This window comes from Meleagris gallopavo, chromosome 20 (genome assembly GCF_000146605.3).
Source record: "Meleagris gallopavo isolate NT-WF06-2002-E0010 breed Aviagen turkey brand Nicholas breeding stock chromosome 20, Turkey_5.1, whole genome shotgun sequence".
Lineage (NCBI taxonomy): Eukaryota > Metazoa > Chordata > Aves > Galliformes > Phasianidae > Meleagris > Meleagris gallopavo.
This window is the reverse complement of record NC_015030.2, coordinates 6,122,702-6,149,212: the sequence shown is the minus strand read 5'-3', so window position 1 is coordinate 6,149,212 and position 26,511 is coordinate 6,122,702. Positions and strand designations below refer to the sequence as shown.

The following is a 26,511-nucleotide window of genomic DNA, read 5'->3' as shown; positions in this document are numbered from 1 at the left end:
CTCGCCGCTGTCAGCCGGCCGCGCGTTGTCAGCCCTGCCTTCCTATCCGTCCCGTTCTGAGTTTGGGTTCTGTAACGCTTTGGTACCGTCTTCGGTGTGTTTCTTGAGGCTGAATCGTGGGCACACGTCAGCCTTTCTAAATGGGGCTCCGGGATTCCAGCGGTTCTTAAGGAGCTGTTTCATAACAGTGCTTCAAATAAAGGCTGAAAAACGTAGCGAGGAAGTAGAAATCACGAGCAGAAATGTTGAGCTGGTAGTCTGTTAATAAAGCTGGGTGATTCGTACTGTAAAAGTATACACGGAGCAAGTGCAGGTCTGCTGCTGCAATCGTTGCTTTGACAGATACAGCAGTGACAGAACGAGAATTAATTTTGGAAGGATGCTTTGGTACTGATGAATCATAGAATGGCCTGGGTTGAAAAGGATCTCAAAGATCTCCTGGTTTCAGCCTGCTGCCATGGGGGGGTCATTATCCCTCCATTAGTACACACCGTCTTTCTCTGTGCCTTTACAGTTGCTCATTCTGACCAGATTTTATTTCCTTGCCACCAGCAAGCATAATACTAAAATTTATTTCCCTTTGTTTACGTGATCAGTATCAACACAATTTTATTTCTTTTTTTTTTTTCTCTAAAATCTATGTGAGACAGTACCAAGACGCTCAGTTTCTCCTAGAGGTTATTTACTTTTTTTTTAATTACAGTAAGTGTGGGAAAGTCTTCATGTAAATACAATTCCAGCTGCTCTTAAGCAGTAAAACCACACAGTTCAGAAAGCTCTATATTTTTACTGAGTTTAGTCTGCACATCGTGAAGATGTTAAAGGCTGTCAACTCTCTACAATTCAATACGACACTGTAACAAAGTGGTAAGATGTGCTCCCTGTAGGCACTGGGAGCCTTAAAATTAAGCCATCAAGTGGTTTAACATATTCTGAAAAAAACTTTTAAATATACTTCATTTGTTTGGTGTTCCTGCCAAGTAAATATAACAGCTGTAAAATGATTCAGGGATCAGGGGAAAATATAAATATATGTGAAATATATTTACATAATACCATAGATTGGGGATTTAGTGGTTTAAAGATGGCACTTTTGGAAGTGTTGTACTTCAGATATTACCCTGTTTCTCAAGGCTGTGTTTTCCTGATAGCGGCTCTTGTTTTTTGAGTTTTGTTACTACCAGAAAACGTAGTATTTTAATTCAATATTTCTGAACCTTTCTGATTTTCTCCTGGCTTCAGCGTCTTACTGAGCTTTGATTGTACAGAGTAAGCATATAGTTGGACTCTCTGCAGAGTTATAGGCTAGAAAGATAGTAGGTGCAGTCAAATTCTAATTGCAGCGTTCTTTCATGTTGTTAAAGGTGTGAGAGTCCTTGTGGATGCCAGAGAGAAACTTCATATCCCCTGGGGAGATCCTGTTAACCAGAGTAACGGAGATACGATGATGGCTTTCGATACCCGCTCAGTCACGGTGGTGCAAGGAATGGTGGAGACAGCAGTTTTTTTACAGTACCTCCCGGCCATAAGAGCTCTATGGGCAGACAGTGGGATCCAGCATGCGTACGACAGGCGCAGAGAATTCCAGTTGGTAAGCTTTGTTTTTCAGTGTTCTGAGTCTGAGCTGTGCGTGTTGCCTGGTTGGTGTGCTGCTTTTTGTTGAAACCTTTGTGCTAAGTGACCTCCTTATGGATGTTCTGCATTTTGGATGGCAGTCTGTTATTGTGTTACTGTAAACTCATGCATTTAGCTCCGTTTTTCCCCCTTTTTTCTTTCAAAACGAAGATTTACATGGCGCACCCGATATAATTGTCCACATTTAAATGTGAGAAAGCCAAAGTATCAGTTACCTTTTATGTTCAACAACAAAGCTTGGAACTGCGTTGTGTTTTTAACAAATGATTATTTTTATGTTTTTCTACTTAAAACTTTTTTAAAAAACATCATTTGTAGGGGTGACTTAAAGTGATCTTTAAGAAAAGATATGCATGGGTTAATGAGAAGAATTTAAAAACCACTCCCTTCTCGATTCCAATTTGAGCAATCTAGCAAACATTCCCTCTGTATACTTCCTGTTTAATTTCAGATGTCTGTGTTAATTCTCTTGTAATAAGGTTTTTGTTAGATGGAAGTTCTCAGCTAAGGCTGGAATATATAGTTCAGTAGTGGGATTGGAAAGGAAAAAGGATTGCCTTGATTCTCGAGCTGAAACATTAACTGTGACAGCGAAAGCCCCTTCGTTCCGTTTCCATGCTGATAATACAAGAGGAAATGAAGACTTAGTTTGCTGTTTATTGTTTTGTAGGCTTGTGTAGTAAATGCCAATGGCATAGGCTTGTTTAGGGGTGAGGGTGGGGTTTGACAACCTTAAAATAGATTAAATCTGTTCTTGTTGGTCTCTTAAACCTAACTGGCTTTGTGCTTTTATGTCTTAAAAATAACCTTTGTCTTAATGTGAATCTGAACAATGGCTAATGATGTCTCCTGTTGAGCTATTATGAACGATTGTATAATCACAGGCTGGCTTAAATAGGTTGTATAAATATTCTTTATAAATATGTATTGCCCAGATCCTGGAATGTCTCGGAGAGGTGCCCGACTTGCTTATCGCCTGCCTGACCTGTTTGTGCTATTTCAGTATGTTTTTAATGAGGCCTGTTGCATTTTACATTTTGCACTGGCAATTATCACGAAGGGGTAATCGCACGACTGTATTCAGGATTTTCATCTGCTGCAAATGTGACTTCTCGTTGTCATAATTGCTATGCTGGAGTGATCTGTTCTAAAATCCACTGAGTAAAAACGTTCCATCTTTTATTAGATATGTTTAATGACTTGAGGCTAAGTAGCTCCCTTTTCCTTCGCTTCTACTTCTGCCACCTTGGGTTTCTGACAAGTAGGTTCTTTCCATAACTGAAGTAGCTTGTGGTAGCAGTGGTAATGAGAAGACGGTTGGACTAGATGATCTTATAGGTCGTTTCCAACCTTGTGATTCTATGATTCTGTGAACCATGTGCAGAGTTTCACTTTGAGTAGGAGCTGAAAACGTTTTCTACTGAATCTGTGAAGGGAGGGGGGAAAAGAAAGTTTTGTTTTGGAAGTTCCTAAAGCTGTGTAATGGGCTCTGCAAAAAACACATTACCATTTGGGCTTTAGGCAGAATTTAAAGTATTTCTTAATGTGCTATTCATAGTTGAGTGCTGCCCTAGTAATAGGTTTTGCAGATCAGGTAACTGCTCTATTTATACTTACACTGCTTTATTCCCTAAATTGTGCTGAGATTTTGAAAGGATTTCTTTATCACATGATATAAACATGGAAGAAAAAAAAAAAAAAAAAGCTGAATGATGTCATTGCATGGGGTGCAAGCAGCATACCCAAATATCAAGTCTCAATTTTACCCTAGTACATTTCAGCATTAAATTATGACAGATACAAATGGTCAACAGAGTGACAAAGAACTCCTGAAAGCAGTGTGTACTTCTGACATATCCACTGGCAGGTTTTGTAGGACTGTGTTCTCAGGGAATCCAGACGTGTGCTGTGGTGTGGAATGAAGACAAATAGCTAAGGTGGGAGCTGGAGGTGTACCTGAGGGAGGGCAGGGGGAGCTGGAAGGCACGTGCAGGTGGCTCAGTTGTATTGAGTACTGACTCTTCAAATAAGGCTTAAAAACTGAAAATTGTTTTGCAGCGTGGGGGGTAAAAGAAAAATACTGCTCTACATCCAGTTCAACTGCACGTAGCAAAAAATGAGGTATAATGAAAAAACCTAACAAGAGGAATCGGCAATAGAGGAATTAGAAAGGAGTATTATTTGCCTGTGTATGCTCTAACTTCAGGGTGATGGCTGAGTTTGGGACTGGACTGAGTTTCAGACTGCAGTGAAAAACATGGCTGGTATTATAATGGCACAGGCAGGAATGCAGGGAAAGTACTGCTTGTGATGGGAGTAAGGCAAAGGGAGAAGTGAGCAAATGAAGAACAGAGCAGTGATGGATAAGGAGCGAAACAAAAACTTGCATGGAAATTGTGGAGGGAAGGATGCAGGAGTGTGGTTCTGGATGCCATTTATAGCCTGAGCAGATAAGTGTAGAGTAAGAGAGATTAAGGTGAAAGCTTATGCATGTGTGTAGTTAAAATCTGAAGATGGCTGTATATTTGTGAGAGATCATTGAGCTATTTGTTTTGTTTTGCTCCATCTTTCATTTGTAGCACCAGAGATGATGCTGGGAGCCTAAAGAAACAGCGTCGTCTTTTTATAGCAATGTGGGGGGGGAGGAATGCGGTTGTATTTTAATAGAGTTAGAAATCAGCATTTCCATGCCTAGTTCACTGGTGTCCTTCCTCATTTTGTTAACTTAAGTGGTCATGGGGATAGTTAATATCTTTTAGTTCCCTCCGTATAAAAATAGGGGCCTTCTGGCCAGTCACACAACAGTACTTATGAAAATTCATTACTTCATCCTTGTAATGCGTTAAAACTGAAAAGAACTAATGACAGCTTACAGTGCAATGTGACCATCAGTAGTTCTCTGATGGTTAATGTTATAATCCCTCAAATTTTATTACAAACCAAAACCACTTAGGTACTAACACGGTTAACTACAGGTTACTTTGGCTCCATAGCATAGTCAGTTCCTGTAATTTGCTCTTGGGGTTTTGGTCATCCACAAGCTTTTTCTTTGTCTATGGAGCTTTCCTCCCATGACCTTGTGTCCGACAGCAAGCATGGATTAGCTATGGAGTTAGTCTATGTCACCCCAATGCTCTGTCATCTCATTCACACGTTGCGTTTCCCATTACAAGTTGATTTCCAGTAAATGAGTGTATGTAATCTCCTGAAGTGACCTGGATAAACCTACCCATCTCTTAGTTGTGTGACTCGCAGACCAGTGGTTTGTTTAAATACAAAAGCAAGCTGGTTTTCCGTTCGGTTGGAAAGCTGCTGCTTGAGCACTGGAGTGAAATTTGTATTGCTTTACTTGGAGGAGGAGGGAAGCAGAGGTATTTTTAACAAATTGTGAGGGATGTCTGAGTGCTTAAGTAGAGACTTCCTTGCTTTTATGTTTATACCCGTGGGATCCTTCGTTCAGTAGTTGTAAAGGTTTGCTGCTCTCATTCAGTTTTGCTTTCAGGCACTGGCAACTGAGAAAGCATCTCATTCTGGTGCTGTGCATCCAGTAACCGAGGAGAGCACTTCTGTGCAAGTGCTGCTTCTGAAAGCCTGCTTCTCTCTGAGAGTGGAAAAGTGGGATAAGAGCTGGGTTCCTCATCTGCATGATAAGCTTTGAATGTGCTAAAGGTTTCTTCTTGGTAAAGGTAACTTTTGAGTAGGTTTCAATGTTTGTTACCATTGTTTGTTGATCTTCAGATATGTGCTTCTTGCCCTACTTGCACATTACACAGATGTTTTTTTAATACCGTGACCCTTCAGTGTGAGGAGGCAGTGATGACATTTCATTCTGTCAGCATTCACCCAGAGCTGCAGACACTGGCACATAAAGACAGCTGGGTATGTGTTTACCTCTGGGTCCTGTTTACTTTTGTGACATGTCTGCAAGTGCTCGATCAGATTATAGAAGACAGGAAAAGGTGTGTTCAGAGTGAAGTCCTTTTTGCTGCAGCTTCTCTATAGTATTTTTTGTCATGCAAAGTAGCACTTCGGGAGAGTGTTGTACAGCTTACTGGAAGATTGTATTTCATCTTCTTTTGGAGCTTTTCTAGCTTCTGCCTCTGAGTATTGATGGGGCTATTGTATGCAAGAGAACATTAAATTAGCTCTCAGGGAAAGAATCAGTCCTCAGATGGCCTTTGCAAAGTACTAGCAAAATTTACTGTTCTTTGAGGTCCAAAGGCAACATATCTTTGAAATACGCATATAGAGCAGTGCTCCTGAGAAGGCCTTTGCTTTGAGGGTAGACTGGGCTGCGTGACAAAGCAGCTGCATCCACATGCGAGAAAGAGGAAGTCATGTCTTAGAGGCAGTTCAGAACTCAGTGCTTCAGCAACTCTGAACCTGGAAGAAGTCAGACTATCTTGCCCACGCCTCATCAGAAGTGTCTTCTACACCATACTAGTGACTGAATTTCAGAAGGCTTTCAACAGCTTGTACCCTCTGGAACGTGCCAGTACTCCTCTCACTATTCATCCTCTGCAGCCTCCCTGAACTGCAGGGCAAGCTTCAGTGCACAGACTGTCAGAAAGTTGTATTGACTCATGGAGGGCTGTTAGAATTGGGTAGTATGGTTAGGTTGTGGTTGGGCTCGATGGTCTTTGAGGTCTTTTCCAACCTGAGCAATTCTATGCTTCTATGTAAGAATCTTCTTTGTGATCCAGTCACACAGTGTTTCTGTAAACGTGCACTGACTTAGTTCAGTTAGTATGTTTAAATAAAACATTGTGATTACGCTGCATGTTGCTTGAATTTTTGTGGATAAAAAATAACAAACTGCTGCTGCTTTGTGAGTGTTGAAATATGAATTGTTTTTCCCCTTTTTCCCTGATCGATAGGTCTGCTAAACATCACATGACAAGATGGCATGTGTACAGTGAGCACGACTCCTTAAAACCATTGGGAAGGTTAGAGCTACTTGCCATCTTCTGTCCTTACTTTGTATTAAAAGGATTTATCAAAGCTTGTTGCTAACACAAATTTCCACAAAACTCGTTTCTACAAAGTGAATCATTCAAATCCTCAGAGAAGACTGGGAGTCTCTGTTGTTCTGCTCTTTTTCCTGTTCCAGTGACAAGATTATGTGGATCTATATTAGTAAGGTTTTGTATAGAGATTAACACTAGAGCCAAACATTAAGGAGGCTTAGTTTTTGGCTAAAAACCCTCCCAACACGTCTACGGGTGCTTCGGGTAATGGGGATTGATCATAATATTGTAACTGAGCTGAATTACCTTTGAATGAACTCTTAATTCTAGTTTTACACAAAATGCCAACTTTCATCTTTTTCCAAACTCAGATTAGGATTTCTGTTTCAATCTCTTTAAGTTCCTGTGCCTCGAAAGGCTGCTTCTGGGTCTGCCTCCTTCCCCTTCTGCCATTCTGCCTTGTCTGCCTGCTGGCTGTTCAGCAGAAGGTACTGAATATCTGCAGAGCAGTGGCCATGTATGGCCTGCTGGCTTTGTAGCATAAGCTGGCCTGGTCTTACAGATGGACATCTTTGTCATGTTTTTTTCTGAACACCTAGGAAGTTGATTTTTTGTTATTCACCGTAGTTTGATTATCTTTTTTTTTTTTTCAAGTTTGAAAGTAATTTTGCTTTGGGCTTTGTCTGCACTGGCAAAGCTGAGTGGAGAACGTGGTTACTACACAGTGTACTGCTGCTGTATTTGGTGCAGCTACTGGCTGTGTGAGTGGCTCTTTCTTTACAACTACTCCAAATGAGTGCATACGTATCTTGTAAATTATTTTCGTGTACAGATGTGACTGGATTGGGATCGTTTCAGTGGAGGCTGTCTTGATGTGGATGTGTTATGTCAGTGCATACATCAGATGGCAGCGTGCTGAGTTGTCTTCCAACCAAGAGTTCAGACAAAGATTTAAGTGGGTGAACCTTTGCACAGATTTCAAAGAATCTGCTGAGAAAAAGTGTTAGATGAGTTTTTGGTGTTTCTGCTGCTACGGTCTAATGTGAGACCTTGGTACAAACAAAGGCTAGGAGCCAATTTCCTTCCTGGTTACTAACCTGCACGTCAGTACCTGTAGCACCGTTACTTCCCACGGTTTTGATGTGGCAGTGGCTCAGACTTTGTCCATTTGGAAATTACTTTCTATAAGGCCAATCTACACTGCAAAATCCCAATATTCACAGCAGTCGGCGAATCTCCGTGCTGGCATAACATGTGTGGAAGCAGCAGTGATGTTCCATTTACATACATTAAATTAATTTTACACTTGAGGCAAAGAATAGAGTGATCCTTTTCATATGTGAACGTGGGATCTTTTAGGATTAAGGCGAAGTGCCAGGGGCAGCATTGTCTCATGCTGCTGTTCCCTAAATTTCAGCCTGGTTCCAGTCTGCTGTTGCTGAGCACACGTTTCTTGTACTCTGGTTGCATTTGGATGTCTGCATAGGCTGTCTTTATTGGTATGAGCTTCACTTTGTGATGAGTGCTGCTTAAATGTGCCCTGCTCATGCTGTAACTCTTATGCAGAAGCAGCAAAATGGTAGGAAACTTTAACTTGTGGTAGCTGAGGAAGTTGCTCAAGAAAATGTGAGAAAACAAAAGTGCAGCTGACCTTAATACATAAGAAAACACATGGAGTAACTATACTGGCTACTGTAGTATCTGCACCTTTTCTTTCATTTAACCAAGGAACTGAAAAGGTCCTGCATCCTTTTTTTGTTGGAGGTGAGTTTCTGTATCTTCCTCCTTTGTTTAATGATGCCAGAGAAATGGCTTTAAGCAACCTGCTGGACTGGGGGCTCGACAGACAGCTGGAAGCACTTCTCACTGGCTGTGGTGTTTGGTCACCCCGTGGTGACTGAATAAAGAGGACAGGGATGTTGCAGGAAAGGGAATACAGCATGCAGGTACCTTCTGTAATTCAGAGCATCTCTGCAGAAGCGTGTACAGCAGATACGTAGTTCTTTTAGAAGGTTATCTTCTAGTGTGGAATTCTACAAGTGATGTGAAATGTTTGGGTATTGCTTCTATTTAGGAAGTTTCTGAGATTCTACTGTCTTGAGACACAGCTTCTACTACATCTTAAATTAACATTCATCTAATGGTACTTGCAGGTCTTTCAAAAAGGTATAAATTTATCACTAACTCTCATCAAATATCTTGTTATGAGCTCTGATACACTAGTATGGTACTAATGCTTAGTTCTGCTGGTTTAGTGCTGTTTGCAAACAAAAATATCAGAACTTAATTGAAATGGGTTCTGCTAATGGATGCAGAGGAAGAACTAAAAAGCATTTGGTCGCTTGGATTTCTCACGAGGCTGAAATAGAAACCAAATGTGTGTTGTAAAACTGAATCCTAGGGATACTTCAGTGCATGCATCAGTATCTAGTTTAGGGTTCTGCTTTTAAGATGTTATGATTTGGTTTACTGAATGTGCAATAATGGAATTTTCAAGCATCTTAAAGTTCAACATGACCAGTTTTAGTGCTGATGTGTTCCCACATGCCAAATACTTCTCATTTTTTTGGAGCCTTTGCCAGTCTTATACAACTTGGAAGCAAGCAAAGCTCTAAATGATGGATGGTGGATTTGCAGACTCACTGCTCCTTCAGTGTTAGATGAAATGCAGTTTGAGTTGCAAACACATGAAGTCATGGAGCCAGTGGGTCAGCACTGGAAGAGGAACAAATGTTTACAGTCTTGTTCCAGTCTGTTTTGTGTGCAAAACATCTAAAGTTTACATAGATGCTTCCCAGAGTGTAAATAGGGATTGGGAGGTGGCTGTTTCATCTCCATCAGTGCCTGTTTTCATATGGCTTCTTGCTAGGTCCCTGTGTGTTTTGACTTGAAAGATCATTTCGTCAATGAAATTTTGAAAAATATTTGCAAAATACTGAGTGCCTTTCCTAAAGGAAATGTTCTGGAAGACAAGTGTGGTTTGTAAAGACTGAGGGAGCAAGTGAAAATGGTCCTTGAATGGTCTTTTGCACTTGATCTTCTGAACAGTATATCCTAAATTGCAGTCATGGATTGATTTCAGGTTCTGGCAAACCTGAGTGTATTTGTTCAATGCACTGCTTTTGCAGTAGTTGTGTCCTAAATTCTGTTTGTGGTGGTTGCTGACTTGGCTCTGAGCTCTGCAGGAGAGGCCTCTGTTTGCATCGTTTAGAGCGGTCCTCAGGATGCACGGCATGGCATGCCAGCCCAAATGCTGTGTTTTGCTTGGGCTTTTAGGTGTGGGAAGGCTTTTCAGCAGGCTCTTGGGTTTTGCTCTTGAGTTGTACAAACAGAATATCACTTCATACAGCTCAAAATTGTTCCATTTCTTAAAATTCTCAGCTGCTAATGGAATATGGCACATCTTGCTTTCCAAGTAGGCTTTCAGGATTACTTGGAAATGTCATAACTGAGCGATGTGCATGGAAGGAACTGTAGTTTTGTAGGCTTTAATGGAAAGCTATCTCTGTTCTAGCCTAAAAGCTGTAGTGTATTTTCATATCTTTGAGCAAATTTTATTAGGAAGCTGGCAATTAAATCACTTCATCAGGAGATGGGAGGATACCTAGCTAACAAATGAAATTGGAGGGTTAAGTCAATGAAGCACTTTGAAGGATGATTCAAAACCATACTCAGTGCAAGAAGAAAACAGGTGCTAGAGCCTTGTTTGGAATACTGTGTTGTAGGCTGGAGTGCTCATGGCCTGGTGTTCTGCTCCTCCCTGCTGGGACACAGCAGCCATGAGGTGGCCCTGGGTTTCCAGCAGGTTTCCAGCAGCCCACAGGTGCTGCCCGCTCACTGCAGTGCATGTGCTCAGGTTGATGTGCTCTGTCTACCTCTATTAACCACATTTTGAGAATTATGGTTTAATTGGATTACTTGGTAAATAGGGAATAATAGATTAAAGGGATATAATTGGGTTAAAAACCCTTCTTAAACTCCTTCACCTTTTGCTGTTAGTGCTGTTGTATGAGATAAAAACGTCAGGCATGCAATGAACTCAGTGGGACTCCTCCCTTTCTTGGTTCATTTTTAGCTTCGTGCTATTGAGCGCCCTCCACCAAATTGAACCCAGCTGTTCCAAATTCTGCTCTACTACCAAAAGGTTTTACAGAAGATTACTTTTTATGAATCAAGACCTAAACCTTTCTTTTTTGAGGCCAGATCCATTTTTTGTGTGCCTGATTGAGGTCTCACCTGCACGCTGCGTGATGCGTTTCTCATTGCTCTGAAGAAAAGCCAAATACAATGTGAGCTGCACGCAGGAAGTGCTGAAAAGAGGAAATAGGATGGTGCTGTGCAGAGGTAGGACGAGCTGTGACGCATTTGTGACGTGCATTGGTGGAGGAAGGGATTGTTTTGTACCCCTGTAAAAGCAGATGTATTCTGTATCTGAGGCTCTGCACATTTGCAAAAACCTGTTGCTAATTCCAGTGTACTTAAATTTTATCTTGAAAACAGGCAGAACAGATTTAAGCTGACTGTTCAAATGGTTGTACTGGAGAGAAAGAAGACAGATCCTTAAAGGTCTGGTAATAACAAGGTCTGTGCTTCAGCCCTCCCAAGACTGTTCTTTTAACACACAGTACTGCTTTAAAGCAGTTTGCCATCACTTCTTAGGGACAAATGAGTATAAATGTTGGATCTGTTTGTACCACAAAGGTGTGATAATGCTTCTGTGGACATAAATGGGGTGGTTTGCTTTGGTGGGGGTGTCAGCTTGTGCTGGTTTTAACATAACATTGTCTGTAGATAAAGGAAATGTATTTCTGCTGGGGAGCTGTTTTCTGTGTTAGGCAAGGCTTTCAGTTCAGTAAGTAAATGGACAGTTGCTTACACTGACACTTTTCTCAAAGTGCTTTATTAAAAAGGAATTATTGGATATTCTTATTGTAAATTCCCGAGACACTGCCAATAAAGTTTCTCTTTAAACAGAAAGCAATATATAAAGTTGTTATAGTTAGAACAGATGAATGGCAGTTGGGAAATAAATAATTTTCCCCAGCCATAGCAGATACCAAGCAAGTAACTGAAGTCACTGTGAAGTAGGGTGGGTATCTGAGGTTTTTTTTCTGATCAGAATAATCGAGTTACACGTATGAGTGTGCAGAATTTCCATCCTTTTCTCTTAACTGAGATGTGTTTGGAAGAGGAACCTCCATTTAAAAGGCCCAAGAGGAGTGAACAGTGAGAGAAGTTAATCTGTAGAAACATCAAAGTTGAGAAGGGCCCAGGAGTGTTCCTCACTCTGAGGCTGGTGAAAGAAATGGAGCAGACTTAATGTCTGGCTGTAGGACTTGGCTCAGCTTTCACTGTTCTAACTATCAAAATAATTTGAGATTGGAGATGGGTACCTTAATTAGGGTTAGATGTGTTAATGGCATAAACGTCATCTTGATCATCTGACTCTTTATGGCACTGTTTTGAGCCTCAGGGATTGGGGTGAAGGGTGAGCTGCGGTGCTCCTACCTGCTCGTCTCACTAGGAAAGGTCATTGGCTTGACTCAGACACCTCTGAGAATTGCTCCTGTGCTTACTGCTGAAACTTCAGAAGACTTGTGGTGGATCATCAATAGCAGCACCACTGAGCTGTACTCAGAATTCCTTTGGATCAGCTGGGGCAGAGGGAGATCAAGAGAATAAAGGTTAGGGGTTCTTTTGGTTGGATCATTTGTAAAAATCTTCAGATATGATTTTATTGTACTAAATCTCTAATAGCAGAAGCTGTAAGTACTTGACTGTATGGGTGTTGTAAGATGCAGCATTTTATTTAACACACTGGCTCCTCCTACATCTTTCCTTCTTCAGGCTGCATTTCCCTGCTTATAGGCAGTTTGCTCTCTATGTCAGCTTAGGCATACACACAGCAACCCAAAAACATTGTAGTGACCTGTTCTTCCTTTAAACTGAGCTTTAAAAAAGCATGTTTTTTTGGTTGTTTGAGTTTCTGTTTATTTGTTTTTAATAGATGTGGAAATACTGGTTTCTCTTTTCCCAGAAATTCAAGTCAGGTCAGGAAGAGAGAACGATTGGTGTTTGCTATCATCCTGCTCTGTTACCAGGCTGTATCTCCTGTTCTCATTAAATACCTGATTTACTCTTTCAGATTCTCAGGCCTTTTTTAATTTATAGCTTTAGGAAGAATTATACCATCTGTGTTCCCCTAAAGCAGCTACAATTCATTTAGCTATCTTAAGGTATCAATAAATCATATATGATGGCTGATAGTGTTTTCATGGAAACCGAGTAAGTTGACGTCACTTCCTGAGTTTAAAAGATGTGTTCATCTGCTGTGTTTCATGTAGTTTTCTTTCCCACAAAATATTTGTGGCTGCTTTGTTGTAGGTACTGGTAATGTATTAGACAGTCATCTGTCTCCGTACCATGTTTTGTTATGAAAGATTCTTAATCTTCTGGTCTTCTGAATTAAAACAGCAGTTAAAACGCACTGGTGTCCTATGGTAAATCACTGGTGCAGAAGGAGTGCATTGCACAGAACTTGAGGTCCTTCACTGTACTGACATAAGCAGGACTGGTTAAAATAAATGCAGTTTTGTGAGGGAAGCTGTTGTTTTAACATCAGATACCTCGATAAGAATATGATTTAGTTGTGTTTTGTGAATTACTCCTGAGTTCATAATAAAATGACTTGGCTTGACTTCAGCATAGGGATCACAAGGCTCAGGAGGCATACAAGCTGTTCTGAATCAAACCTTTCTGAAAATGGAATACTTGACAATTATGAGTAAAGTTATTTAACAGTCAACTTCCTGTGGTTTACATGCTTTTCTGAATCAGGAGGAGGCTGAAGGGCTGCAGCTGAAATGCATACACTTTGTTTGAAGTCAAAAGGACATTTTCTACAAGCGGTCACAGAGATTGCTTTAAATCTGAGATTCGAATATGTATTTTTAGTCCTGTATTAAAGGTGTAAAAGCACAGTCATCTAAGGCTGGAGGATCTTTAAAGCTGATGTAGGCCATTCATTTTTGCTGTGCTGACTGCAGTGGCTGTTGGTTAAAGCTGCTGCTCATCAGTGTGAGTACAAGAAATGTGCTGAGGCCCGTGTTTGACTTCTACACTCATGTTGGTGTCCTTAGGGCCGTGCTGCAGGCTGAGCAGAAGGAACTGAGCAGCACCAGGTGAGGTCGTTGGGGGCCTTTCACACACTTCACAAGTTTGCTGTTCAGAACTGCTGAGCTGCAGAAATCACTTTGAAAGTTTTACCTGCATTTAAAAACAAACAAATGTAAAAACCAACACCTGGGACCTTCACAAAGTAAAAGCAGAACCATGCTGTGCTGTGTAACAAGCTCATTTGTGAACATGCTGATGTTACCTGACAGCAATTGATTGTAACCTCGTTTTTATCTAATAGGTATCAAACCCAGTATGTGTGGTGTGCTCTTTTTTTCCTCCTCTCCTGTCTCTCTGAGGGGAGCATTGTGACATCTCCTTAACCATTAAAATAGCATCAGAGATGTGTTATTCCTGGCTTTGTGACTTGTTCAGGGATCTCTGTGGAGCATGAGGCAACCGACATGAGCTCACTGCATCACCGTGCTTTAACTAGATCTTCAGCTGGACTTTCCGTGATACATGCTCACAGAATGAGGGCTGGAAGACAACAGCAATGTAATGGAAAAGTTGCCTTTTTTAACAGAGAAATCCTGCAGTTTCCTAAGCTGCTGTTGGGTTGGTTATTGGTGGCTTCTGTTTCAGTTTACAGTGCGAGATCTAGTTCTGTATCTGGTATCAGGAAATAGCCTCGTGTGAAAGCTGTCTTTGGACCTGTTGTCAGACAAGATTGCAGACAGATCATCTTCTTACTCAGCTTTAGCAATTACTGGGATTAAGTCTTTCCATCAGTTTGTTTTGTTTTTTTCCTTTCTATAGTTTGCTCTCCTTCCCAAGGTGTCAGTCTTGCTTGGATGCTTTGTGATGCTGCCTTCTTAAGCTTATTTAAAATGTGTTAAAATTCCTCAGTTCTGCAGTAACATCCAAATAAATAAAAGCCAATGAGTGAATGGCTTAGAGATACTGCAGGGTTGAGTGCCATTGACAGTTGCTCAGAATGGTGTCTTATTGGTTGTCTGAAAAGATTTTCATGAGGAAAGAGCCCGGTGACTGATCCCAAAGCAATGAGGAGGGAAGCTCAGTACATCTCTGCTTTTTAAATTTCACTGTTCTTACAGCTGATTACATCTATAGTTTAATTCCTTGAATTTCAGTACGGCCACCTTGATATTCATCTGCCACTGACTTCTGTTGCACGGCAGCCTAAAAACCTAAGCAACTTTCTGTGTTGCTTTGCTGTTCCTGGACATGTGACTGTAGAGCATTACCACTGCTGCAGGACGATGCATTTTGCGTTTGTGCTTTCTGGAAATCCCCTCCTCTGGTGCTGTTTGGTGACCTCTGAAGGCTGTGGTTTGCTTGTGTGCACGAGCTGCTGGTCTGCAGTAAGCCCAGGATTTGAAGGAGAGGCAGTAACTCATGCATTCCAGAACTGTGGAGTTAATGCTTCAGGGAACAGCATTGCCATAAGTAGTGTATAAAAGAGCTGATATTAAAATACATATATGCACACACACATATACCTACAGCTCCTGAGGCCCAGGTATTCTAGAATAAATATCTTCTCTTAATGAATCTGACATCTAGCCAGTTTTTTTACATAACCCTGTGGGGGAGGGAGGTTCTCAGCTCCTACTACAACCTAAACAAGAAACTGAGTCTGACTTTATTTTGCCATACCATTCAGCTAAAGGCGGTGGGTTTAGCTCTTGAAAGGCTGAGTTCTGTTCCTGTTACTCCTGTTTGGGAAGCTTGAAGCTGAAGTATCCCTGGTAGGTTTGTGTACAGCAGTAGTGTTTTTATTGCCTGCAAAATAAGATCGCTCTTCCACCTACACGTTCCTTGCAGGGCTGTGTTTAGAACAGATTTCTGAAATGCTGAAAAATATAATAAAACACTTCCTGCAGTTACTGCAGGCACTTGGTGCTGTGCACCAGCAGGCTTTAGAACGGTGTTACTGCTGTACTTTGTCCCCACTGACAGAACAGGTAGAGATCTGTGCTGGACTCTGTTCTGCAGGTGTGTCAAGCACAAAGCATGTTTCAACCGAAGTCTCACTCTTGCCTAATTAAAAGTTGATGTTCAAATTGCCCAATTAAAGGTGCAGCATCTACTTCTATTACGTGATTTATAGGATCTACTGACATTGCATCTGCTGGAACCCTTTTTGCTCTGTTTCTTTACCCTAATGTGGTGCTGCTGCTTTGAGGACACAGGTTCACACTGAGATTTGATGTAATTCCTAGAAAAATTTATTGAGCCCAATTCAAGTGAGAAGTCATTACTACTGCTGTGTAACTGCTGTCCTAATTCACTTGTCTGGCTTGGATGTAGCCGTTCCAGTCTTGGATGCTTCATGGTTTCCTACTCTTCCATCCTCAGAGTGGGAACACAGATGCTTTTCTTTGTGTGTTTGTAATAAAGTAAGTTATGTTACAGCTTGGTAATCAAGAGCTGTCAGAGGGAAGCATGTTTTTGTTGTGATGCTGGGAGTCCTAAGCTACTTCTTCCCTTTTCAATGAGCTCAACTGGTTCATTACATATTGCAAGTAATTCTGGGTCCAGCAGCATCCTTGTGAGAGGGGTTCATTCCTGGGTTCCAGTGCCCTCCCAGAGTCCTGGGATGCTGACTGTAGTTACAAAAAGAATCTTCAATTCTGTGTTAGTGGAGTGATTAAGAACTGTTGTTTCTGTGATAGTGATAGCTTGGATTGGAAGGTTGCCCATACAGTAGATGCAGCATCGCACGCCATTGCAGCACAGAACTCAGTGTATTAATCCCTGAGTAAGGAGTTCTTCTCCAGCTTGATCTTTGACAGGAAAGCCTGTCTAGTAAAATGCTTCCTCTGTTTCTTCTCCTCTGCTCATTGTTTGTTGGTGCTCAGAGGCAGCACACATGAGTGGGATCCTATGGCAATACAGCTATAAATTAATCTGCCTCCAGTGCTCAGCCCTTACATCTGAATGCATGTGCCCAGAGCCTTCAAAGGGCTGGGAGAATTGAATGCATCTTTTCATACTGAAGGCGTGGTTGTTTCCTTGCTTGTTCCTGTGAATAACACTGTAAGATTTATCTAGCAATCCTAAAATTGGAAAGAATTTTCCCCTAAACGTGGCTGACTGTGCTTTTGAAGCTTAAATATTAACTGGCCTAAATAAAACTTCAGTTGCGTTCTTAGGATTGCTGATTTAGGGGGAAAAAAGAAGGTAGTAATTAAAGCTTACAACAATTCAGTTTAGATTTAGATTAACTGGACTTGAGTGTATAAGCCATTGAGATGGAATGAGCCACTTGCTAAGGAATTGTTTGCTTTCATTTCTAGGGGGAATCCGTAAAATATTTCTTGGACAACTTGGATAAACTTGGAGAACAGGTAAGCTTTTTGTTTTTCCTCTCCTCAAAGGATTCTTTGATCACTGGATTTTAAGCTGATCAAATATAATTAGCGTCTATTAAAATAACTTTAGTTAACTTTGCCTACTTCATTACCTCAGCAGTTCATCATTGGTGTGTCAGCAGCACAGGGCAATGTGAGGGCCAAGAGACTGGGGAATTAAAACTCTTCTGTGGAAATTGAGCAAGAAGCAAGTTACAAATGGCTGCCCACTCAGAAGGTTGCTAAAGTAGCACATTAAGATCAACTGCTATCCAAAAGTGACTTAAAAATGTGTATAGATACACACTTAGGAAAACTGAGTTAAATCAATCTATAAAGCAGAGGTAACTTACTTAGTATCTATTTTTAAGTGGACAAATTTGGTACAGAATAGAATGTGTTTTCTCTAGGGAAAAAGCTGAAACTTCTGTACAATATTTTTGATACGATGCTGGTTTCTATTTCAGTGATGAAGTTATATGCTCGTTAGCCTTGTATTGCAGAAACAGCATGTGAAAATTGCATTTGAAATAGAGCGCTGGCTTCAGCTGCATGTTTTTCCATGGTCATTCCCAGCAGATGGTAACAAATACTGAAGGAATCTGAGCCACTTCAGATGAATGCTGTTACATCATGCTTAATTTCATTTGACTTTGTAACAGATTGGAGGAAAAAAAAGTGGAGCCAGACTTCTTGTGCTCTGCTCTCTAAATAGAGCACCAGTGATGTCTTGTGGAGTGTGTGTGCTTCCAGGTATCTTGCTTGAAGTCTAGCACTCACTCTGAATTTTTATTGGCCTCCAGTTATGAGAGAATACAAAACTGCTTTAATTCTCTTAATGAACTATGAACCTTGTTGCAAGTGGTGGATTTCTCACACTCTCCATCCAATGCCACTTGAATTTCAAGGGTTTTTTTCCCACTTATTTTTGTGTACTTGGGTGCAAATTTTTGCAGTTTCTCTTTCAAAGGTCTTTATGAGAAACCTTCTTCCAACCTTTGATTACAGCGTGGGACCAAAACTCACTACTTCAAAAAAAAAAAAAAAATGGTGTATGTCTATATAGATGTGTATGCATGCACACTCCAATTGTATTTCTGCTGTTGGTGTGGGAGTGCTGAACTCCAAATGACAGCATTTCCTGCTTAAGGTTAGACCAAACACTATGAGATACAAAGGATTCTTCAAGATCTGCAGTCACAGAAAATATTTAATCTTGGTGGAAAAAACTGCTAGCTATGTTACTAAGAGTGAAAGATTTGATAGGTTCTTCTGGTTTGTTCTTATCTATATGGAAGATTTATCTAATGATTGTTTCAACAAACCGTATTAATGTAAGTATTTTACTGCTTTTATCTGATAATCTGATACAATGAGGCTGGCCTGCAACTGAATTGTGTATAAACAGATAGACCTCTGGTTTGTGTGCCCCTTGCCAAAAGGGGCTCTTTTGCCTGTTGCCAAAAAGGGAGCTGCTGATAACAGCATGTAGGGAAAAGAACTTGCTGTTCAGATTTAATCAGCTCAGCAAAATAAGAGAGGTTGGGATCGGCTGCATTCCTTGCAACTGCTTGTTACTTCTGCTGCCAGTGCAGACTGTATGTATTCAAAAAAGCTCATAGAGACATTTGGTTTCCGTGGTGTGGTTGGCTCTTATTCATACCTTAAATTCCAATTGTAAGTAAGCAAACACTGATGTGATAGGCAAAATAGCTGCCTGATAACAGAAAGTTGTGCTGTTGGAAAAGGTAGACTGTAGTGAAATTGAGGAAGGTGACAATTCAGGAAGAAAGCAGGAGGTAGGAAAAAATTGAATTGGGTTTTAGGAATCATTGCTGATGTGTATCCTTGGGAAGAGCCAGTGCTTACAGGCAAATAGAGCTGCACAGGAGGAAAAGGGGGAAAAAGGAAGGTAGCAAAGAAGTCAGTCCCCATGAAAGAGTGGACAAAGTGAAGAAGAGTGGGTACAGGACAAGTGCAGTGCAGGGACTGGGATCAATAGTGAGGAAAGGGCTACTTTAGAATTGTTACAGTAGCAAGCTGCTGGTATCCCAAAGATCTCTGTGAAGGAGAAAAGAACTGAAATGTCCTTCAAAAAGCGCATTAAAATACTGGGAGATTACTTTGGAGTTGTATGTAGTCTCCTGTAAGCAAATGATGTCTCTGTAGCAAGCACTTGACTTCCAGTCACACAACTGTGGGCTGTTGCATAGGAGCAGCCAACTACGTAGGATAAAATGTGGTAGGTCTTCTCCATGTGGAACTTGAAAGCACTTGAAAGTGTTTTATCTGTGGTTGCAGTGTGCAGGGAGTTTGTCAGGAATTCTAGGATGAAGCCCTTTGCTTGAAAGCTTTACTGAATAAACAGTCAGGGCCAGCTTCCAGAGGGTTTGCTTTGTCCTCTTGTTTCAATATGGAAAGCAATATGCAAAGCATGTAAGGTCTTTCCTATTATCTGATTTTATTCATTTATGTTCTTTTAAGAATATCAGTCACTCCTAAAACTTCCTGGTTTTGCTCTGAGAACTTGTGACTGAATTCCCAAATAAGAAACCCTATAGGTGGCTGTTTGCAAGATGGGATATGTGTTGAGCTCTCTTGCTAAGAAGCTTTTAGTCAGCAGTACTGAAAATGCCTTCATGTGTACCCACTGCCATTTGATATCGCTCTGTTTCTGGTTGTCCTCCTTCTCTTAACAGCATTTGGTAGAAAAAATCCAAGATAAATGTGACTAATACAACCATCCCATTACTTTTTATATTCCCTTCTCTTTCATCAGAAGGGCCTGGAAGCACATGTCTGGTGCACGGTTGGAGGAGAACATGGAACTGTTATAGCTGTTGAACTCTCCTGCAGACTGAAGTAGTACAGGCTTGGGATTTGTATTAGCAGTGCAGGGTGGGGATCTTTTGCTTCAGAGAACTGCTTTGAGATTGCAAGCCATGATAAAAATCAGTGCCTTAGTCCTGGGCGGCTCGAATGAAGAGAGCAAGGAGTTCAAACAAAACAGTCTAGCTAGTTTCACTTTTGAGCTTACAAAGTAAAGCAAATTAAATGTTTGGAGCATTACATTTCCCTTGCAATTTTTGCTGTGGTTCAGACTTTTCTAGCTCTCTTAAACTTGGAAATGCCAGTATTTGAATTGCCATATATTTTCCCTCCTGCTCCTAACTCACAACGTATTAGCTGAATCAGACTTTCTGGGCTATGATCTTAGACATCTTTATAAAAGCTTCCAATTTGGTAACTGGCAGTGTCAAAGGAAGACATAGATCACTAAGAAGAGGCTAAAGTTCCAGCTCTGAAATGTAAATCATTCTTTCTGAAGTTAGGAGAAATGCTGGAAAAATGTAAGGAAGAGTTTCAGTAAGAAGTGAACGAAAAAGCTGTAAGCATCAGCATCAGCCAGCTGTCTAGTTTAGGTGCAGAAGACTTAAATGTAATTCTTAGAATGAAGAAATACCCAATATGATGCATCTTGAATTTCATACCATCAAAAGCTGACTAATAAAATTCCTCTTTCCATAAGCATCTACGTCTGACAATGACTGTGTAAGAAGTGCAGAAACTTAATGCTGCCTATGAAATTCTGGGAAGAAAGGCAGGCTGGAGACCCACAGGGACAGCTGGCTCAGGTGTTTCCCTAGGCTGCACTACTGCAAAAGCACTGCTGTCATCAACTACTTGTTTCTCCTTCTGTTCTACTAATTGCAATTGCACAGGATGTTTGGACAAAACCAAGCTGTGGGAGCTCAGAGGAGGGACACAGCTAATTAATAGAAGTGCTTTTTGGGTTTGTTTTTTTTTTTTGACAGATTCAGCTGGATCCAAAAGATCCATGGTACAAACACAGCAAGTTGCTTAGGTTTGACTTTTCTGGCATGATTAATTGATTGCCTTTAATTACTAACTGAAGCAGCTCTTTTTTTTTTTTTTGCCTCGAGGCAGCTGTGCAGAATGCATGAGAACATGGGGCAAACTGACTGCCCGTAGTTAGAACGGAATACTACCATGAATACTGGTTTGAGAGACCCATTTTAGACCCCATTTGCTTCATTCCTGTGTAGTTGTCAGATGTGTTTCCTAGCTTTGTGGGAAGATGATGAATGAAGCAGAAAATAATTCAGAATAAGGGAAATTGGCATGAGGAGCTGATGGTGCACCTTTCAGGGTTGTTTATGAATGCTTGTTGTGTGGCAAATGGAAAGCTTCAGTTCTCTGCAGGGCAATAAATGTTTTGATTTAATCTTGGGTGTGTTTCCTGATTTTTTTGACTCCAGATCTTTGCAAAATGCTTCAGTGTTGGAATATAAATATACATACATGTGCATGTTTGTTCAAAGCCTCACGCTGTTCCTCTGCAAGCTTTCTCTCAATTGTAAGTCAGCTGTGATCATCGTGCCTGTGACTTGTCCTAATCATCAAACTGCTTTACTTTTTTTAGGATTATCTTCCCTCACAGCAAGATATACTGCTGGCAAGAAGACCCACAAAAGGGATTCATGAGTACAACTTTGAAATAAAGAATGTTCCTTTCAAAATGGTTGATGTAGGTGGCCAAAGGTCGGAACGGAAACGTTGGTTTGAATGCTTCGACAGTGTCACATCAATACTCTTCCTTGTTTCCTCAAGTGAATTTGACCAAGTGCTTATGGAGGATCGGCAAACGAATCGCCTTACGGAGTCCCTGAACATTTTTGAAACAATAGTCAATAACCGGGTTTTCAGCAACGTCTCCATCATTCTCTTCTTAAATAAGACGGACTTGCTTGAGGAAAAAGTACAAAAAGTGAGCATCAAAGACTATTTTCCAGAATTTGAAGGGGATCCCCACTGCTTAACGGATGTCCAAAAATTCCTGGTGGATTGTTTTCGTACCAAACGCCGGGACCAGCAGCAGAAGCCCCTCTACCACCACTTCACCACTGCTATTAACACAGAAAACATCCGGCTAGTTTTCCGTGATGTCAAGGATACCATCCTTCATGACAACCTCAAGCAGCTTATGCTACAGTGATGTGCAAAAAGACATTTTTATTTGAGTAACTCTTGTGTGTTGGTTTTTTTTTTTTTAACTAGAAGTTTACAGCAGGAGTAGAGAAATCCAGATCCTGTCAGACTTCTTGATATGTGGCTAAAAGCTGCTGCTGAACACATTATTGCCAATTTCTGCAGAATTTCAGGCTTAATCTCTCCCAGTGTAGCTTCAAGTTGACTCAAGTTGTAATTTTATAGCAGACCTATGTCTAAGTTACCTGTAAAGTGATTAAATTTGACCTTTTAAGAACATGTATATTATCTTAGAAAATCATTCTATATTCAGAATTCCAAGTCCAAACTTCATTGAAATCGTTGAGCTTTGGCAGTAATTTTAGGGGGGCAAACCTTTCACATCTGACTTCGTAATGAAGACTGTGATACTGTAGCTGACTTACAATTTCTCAGGTCTATTGTTGGCTAGAAAACCCTTAAATCCCTCACTGGAATCATGCATCTGAAGCTAGGATTCCTGGGTGTAACGTTCTTCCTGTTAAGCATAAACCTTTGCGTGGGGTTTGAGTAGGATGTGCTTTAAAAATCCTTGGATTGGGAACTTCAGTCGCCTGGCAGGAAGTTCTGGTGCGGGCACAGGTCCAGCGGCGAGGCGTAGAGAATGGCACAGTGCACTGTTTCACTCTGTCGCATTGTAAGTACTGTCTTGGAGCCGTGGCAAACACAGAGCACTATGATACGGTCCTCTTGAAATTCTGATGTGGGAAGGGGAGCAAGCTAAACTTACCTTCACAGAGCAGATGTGACATGTAGGTACCTTGCCTTTTCCTGAAGCGCTTTAATGTATCACTGGTTGATGACTTCCTGCAGCGTGCCTCCTCGTGATCAGTAAGGATTTGGTGATGGATAGAAGTACTTGCAGACCTAAGTGCCTCCTTGTGTTCTGTCCTACAGTATTTTCAGTGGCCTTATGCAAATGTGTGTTCCCAGCAGAGGCCTTGTGTAGCTGACACCGTGAAGATGAATGTGTTTTCTGAAAAAAGGCCATCACAGCAGAAATGCTTCAGCTGATGAGGTTCTTTCTGAGACTTTCCAGTTGGGTCTAGCAATCCTAAGTGTACTTGAGCCAAACATGTTGCATAGCGTACTTCAGAGTGCTGCTTGTGACTAATAATATTTTACCAAAAGTTCCATTGTAGTTTTTTTAAAGGGTAGGGGGGAGGTCTTACTGTTGCCATGTGATTACAAAATAAGAAAAAGAAAAAAAAAAAATGCTTCTTGCCTAGAAATCCTCATACACCATGCAGTGTGCTACTAACTAAGAGTAAGCTTGCCAAGGTGGGTTTTTAAAAAGTAGAGCTGCTCCAAGTCTTTCCCCAGGCTGTAGTTCCACTTAGTCTGCCCAACTTGCCACTTTGCTCCGTGGAACCTGCACATTCCTGTGGATCGTGATGCTGGCCAATGTTTTCTTAAAATGAATTTTTATCAGCATACCACATATGTGGCAAGAGGTGTGATGTCATGTTCTCACTGCTTGGAGCAGCCTCCCTGCAGGTGTGATCGTGTTGCTGGAACATAGGAAAATTGCCTGTCTTCTGAACTTAAACCTTACTTACTGTGATTCTAAGATCTGTACCTCATTCTCCTGTTCATAGATGGAGAATAGTGTATTTTTATTTAGTTAAGTGTTTTGAAAGACCTCTATTTTTTTATATCATCCAATGAATAGTCATAGATTAGTCTGTGCTTGCTGCAATGAGGCACTATTTTGGGAGGAAGGAATTCTGAAAAGATCTTGGAAGGAGTCACAGTGTGTTATCAACATAGTGCAACAGTTTCGAGAGGCTTAATACAATCATTAGATGGGGATATTTAGATTTTGCCTCTGTTGTAGGCATGGATACGGTTACTTTGTCTTCAGTTCATGTGTAAGCAACTCAAGGATGGTGAACTGGACACCTCAAAAAAGGCTGGTTGAGGGTATTTAAAGGGTTGGACAACATGCCTCTAGTGTCAGTCCAGAAGTTCTCCATTTTCCTCTTGGGAGGATGACAGGTTGATTTGATCAGGCTATAAATGCTGTGTGAGCAGATGACAAACCTCTGCCTTTTGGCCTCCAAGCGCATAACAAAGTCCATTGTTCGCAAGCAGAAGTTTGAACAAATCCACACCCTTGTAGGAAGGGCAATTAACCATTGGAACAAACCCACAGGAGGAAGAAGGGACTTTTTTCCATTGCTGACAGTTGTTTGAACAAGTTTATTTTGAAAAAAGACTTGTCTGTGCTGATTAAAATAATTAATTTGGAGAGGGTCTGTAGTAAGTGTTTTGTGGGATGTCAGCCCGGGTGGCTGCAGAGAAGACTGAAGACTGGATATTGGATGATGAGGAATATTACCAGGAATTTGTCTTAAAAAAAAAAAAAAAAAAAAAAAAAAAAAAAAAAAAAAGTAAGTGTTGATAATTTGCTGTGTCAAGGGACCTGTCAATTTACAAAAAATCCTCAAAACTGATGTCAGTCTAAGGATGCAGTCAGTTTCACCGAGGCACTTCTGACATGAGCTCAAGTAGGAAAATATTCAGCGAGCTTCTCCACGAACCAACGTACACACACAAAACAAAACACCGCTGTTTTTAATCCCTTCAGAAGACTTTCTCTGTGAATGTTGGGGCCTATAAGGCAGCAAGATGCACCCAAGTGTTGGGGCACTTCTGACAAACGAGTAGTCCCTGGGAGATAAGCACTATATGGATCTCAGGCAAAAGTGAATTATTTTAATGAAATTACTGAATGAAATCACTTGCATTTCCCACTCCCACTTCTTTAAAGGGAGGGAGGCAACTAACCTTGATGTAACTGTTTACATGGTTCCTATGTTAACATACTGGATAAACAAACTGAATCAGCATTGGGCTTTTCCATCTTTAAACTTAATAGCTACCTGAAAAGGAGCACATCATGTACTGTTGTATTGCTTTTTAGATTTTCTTCTGAATATAATTCCTGTACAGCATTATTTAATTTTGGTACAAGACTGCTGTTGTGGAACAGGCTGGTTCTTATCCCAAAGCAATCACCGTTGGGTAGGAAGGGTCAGCCTGGTAGTCTGCATTCCAATCAAGGTGCGTTTCCAGGAGAGGTGGAAAAGCAGGTGGCAAAGCAAGGTTCACAGAACTCTCTTAACGACAGAGTTAGCAAGCCCTGTTAAAAAAGATGACTGATCAGTGACCATAAGGAGATATACCACTGTCTTGTACAGGATTACTGTACTTGGAAGTGAAATTTAATGACTGTTCCCTGCTGCAGTACGTTCAGCTGCATCAATTGATACCTTAAAACTGTGGCTGTTCATCGAGGCTTTAAAAATTTTTACTTCTTTATGTGTTGTATGTGGGAGCGTAAGCCATCAGCTTATGTAAAATGTAAAGCTTTCTTCTGGGATGCCCACTCACCTAAAAAGAAAATAATAATAATATAAAAAAAAAAAGATCAGGTGGGTTCATTCGTCTTGACGGCTGTATATTGGACTCATTTGTCTAGTAAGAGGCTTTATATTCTGCCCATCAGAACTATTATAGCAAACTGCTCAGATGAGGCGTTTCAAGCTTTGTGACACTTGGCTAATAATAGTATTTATGATCGGTTTCAGACAGCTTATCCAACTGATCTGCTCGTGGTGTTTAGGAGCAGCTCACTGCTTAAGCACAGACCTAAGCACGTTTCATTGTCCGTTGCCATTGGAAGACTTCCCGACTTACTGACTTCAAGGTCAATTGCAGATCGTTCATTTGCCAACAGTAGCATTTCTTCCTCAAAACGAACAGAAGTTTCACACCATACTGAGATGTCCATAAATTAACTTTACAGGTCTTGTCTATTTGATGGTACCATTAACATAGTTGTTTTTTTAATTATACAGCATTGCAATACAGTGCCATTTTGCAATTTCTTTGCATTGTACTTGAAAATAAGTTGAATTGCAGACTATTTAAAACCGCTTTCCTGCGCTTTCAGTAGCAGTGAGAGCTTACCTTAAGTGAAGCCTTTATGTAAAAATATATTTTGTAACAATCTCATAGATCTTTAACAAAACCAAGATTTGTATTAGCTTTGTATAAATGTTTGTGGCTTACAATTTTATATGTTTAACTTTTTATAAACTTTCCAGGGACTACTTTTTATTGTAAATTTTTTTTCTCCTTGCTTTAGTTAAAGATTGGCAATAAGTTATTTCTAAGGGAGGTCTTAGAAGACAGAACATCACTTCCTTTTTATAAAATGGTTAAATCAATTTATAGTTTAAAACCTCTTCCATTCGCTTGTACATCGCTCTGTACATACTCTCCAAAAGTGTTGCCTTTCAGCTATTAATATTTGCCTTGTGTACAAAATTACTGACGATGAATAAACATATACAGCCTCA

General features: G+C 40.7%; 1 protein-coding gene across 1 annotated transcript; it reads left to right on the top strand.

The window, feature by feature from the left end:
* The first annotated feature begins 815 nt into the window (after nucleotides 1-815).
* Nucleotides 816-26,511, top strand: GNA13 (G protein subunit alpha 13). Its single transcript, XM_010721501.3, has 4 exons — nucleotides 816-824; nucleotides 1,310-1,591; nucleotides 17,042-17,092; nucleotides 21,540-26,511. Exons 1-4 carry the CDS (start codon nucleotides 816-818, stop codon nucleotides 22,110-22,112), a joined length of 915 nt encoding a protein of 304 aa, XP_010719803.1. The 3' UTR covers nucleotides 22,113-26,511.

Coding starts and splice junctions, on each gene's coding strand:
- GNA13 (XM_010721501.3), top strand. Junction 1,592..17,041: donor GGCGCAGAGAATTCCAGTTG/GTAAGCTTTGTT, acceptor TTTCATTTCTAG/GGGGAATCCGTAAAATATTT. Junction 17,093..21,539: donor TGGATAAACTTGGAGAACAG/GTAAGCTTTTTG, acceptor TACTTTTTTTAG/GATTATCTTCCCTCACAGCA.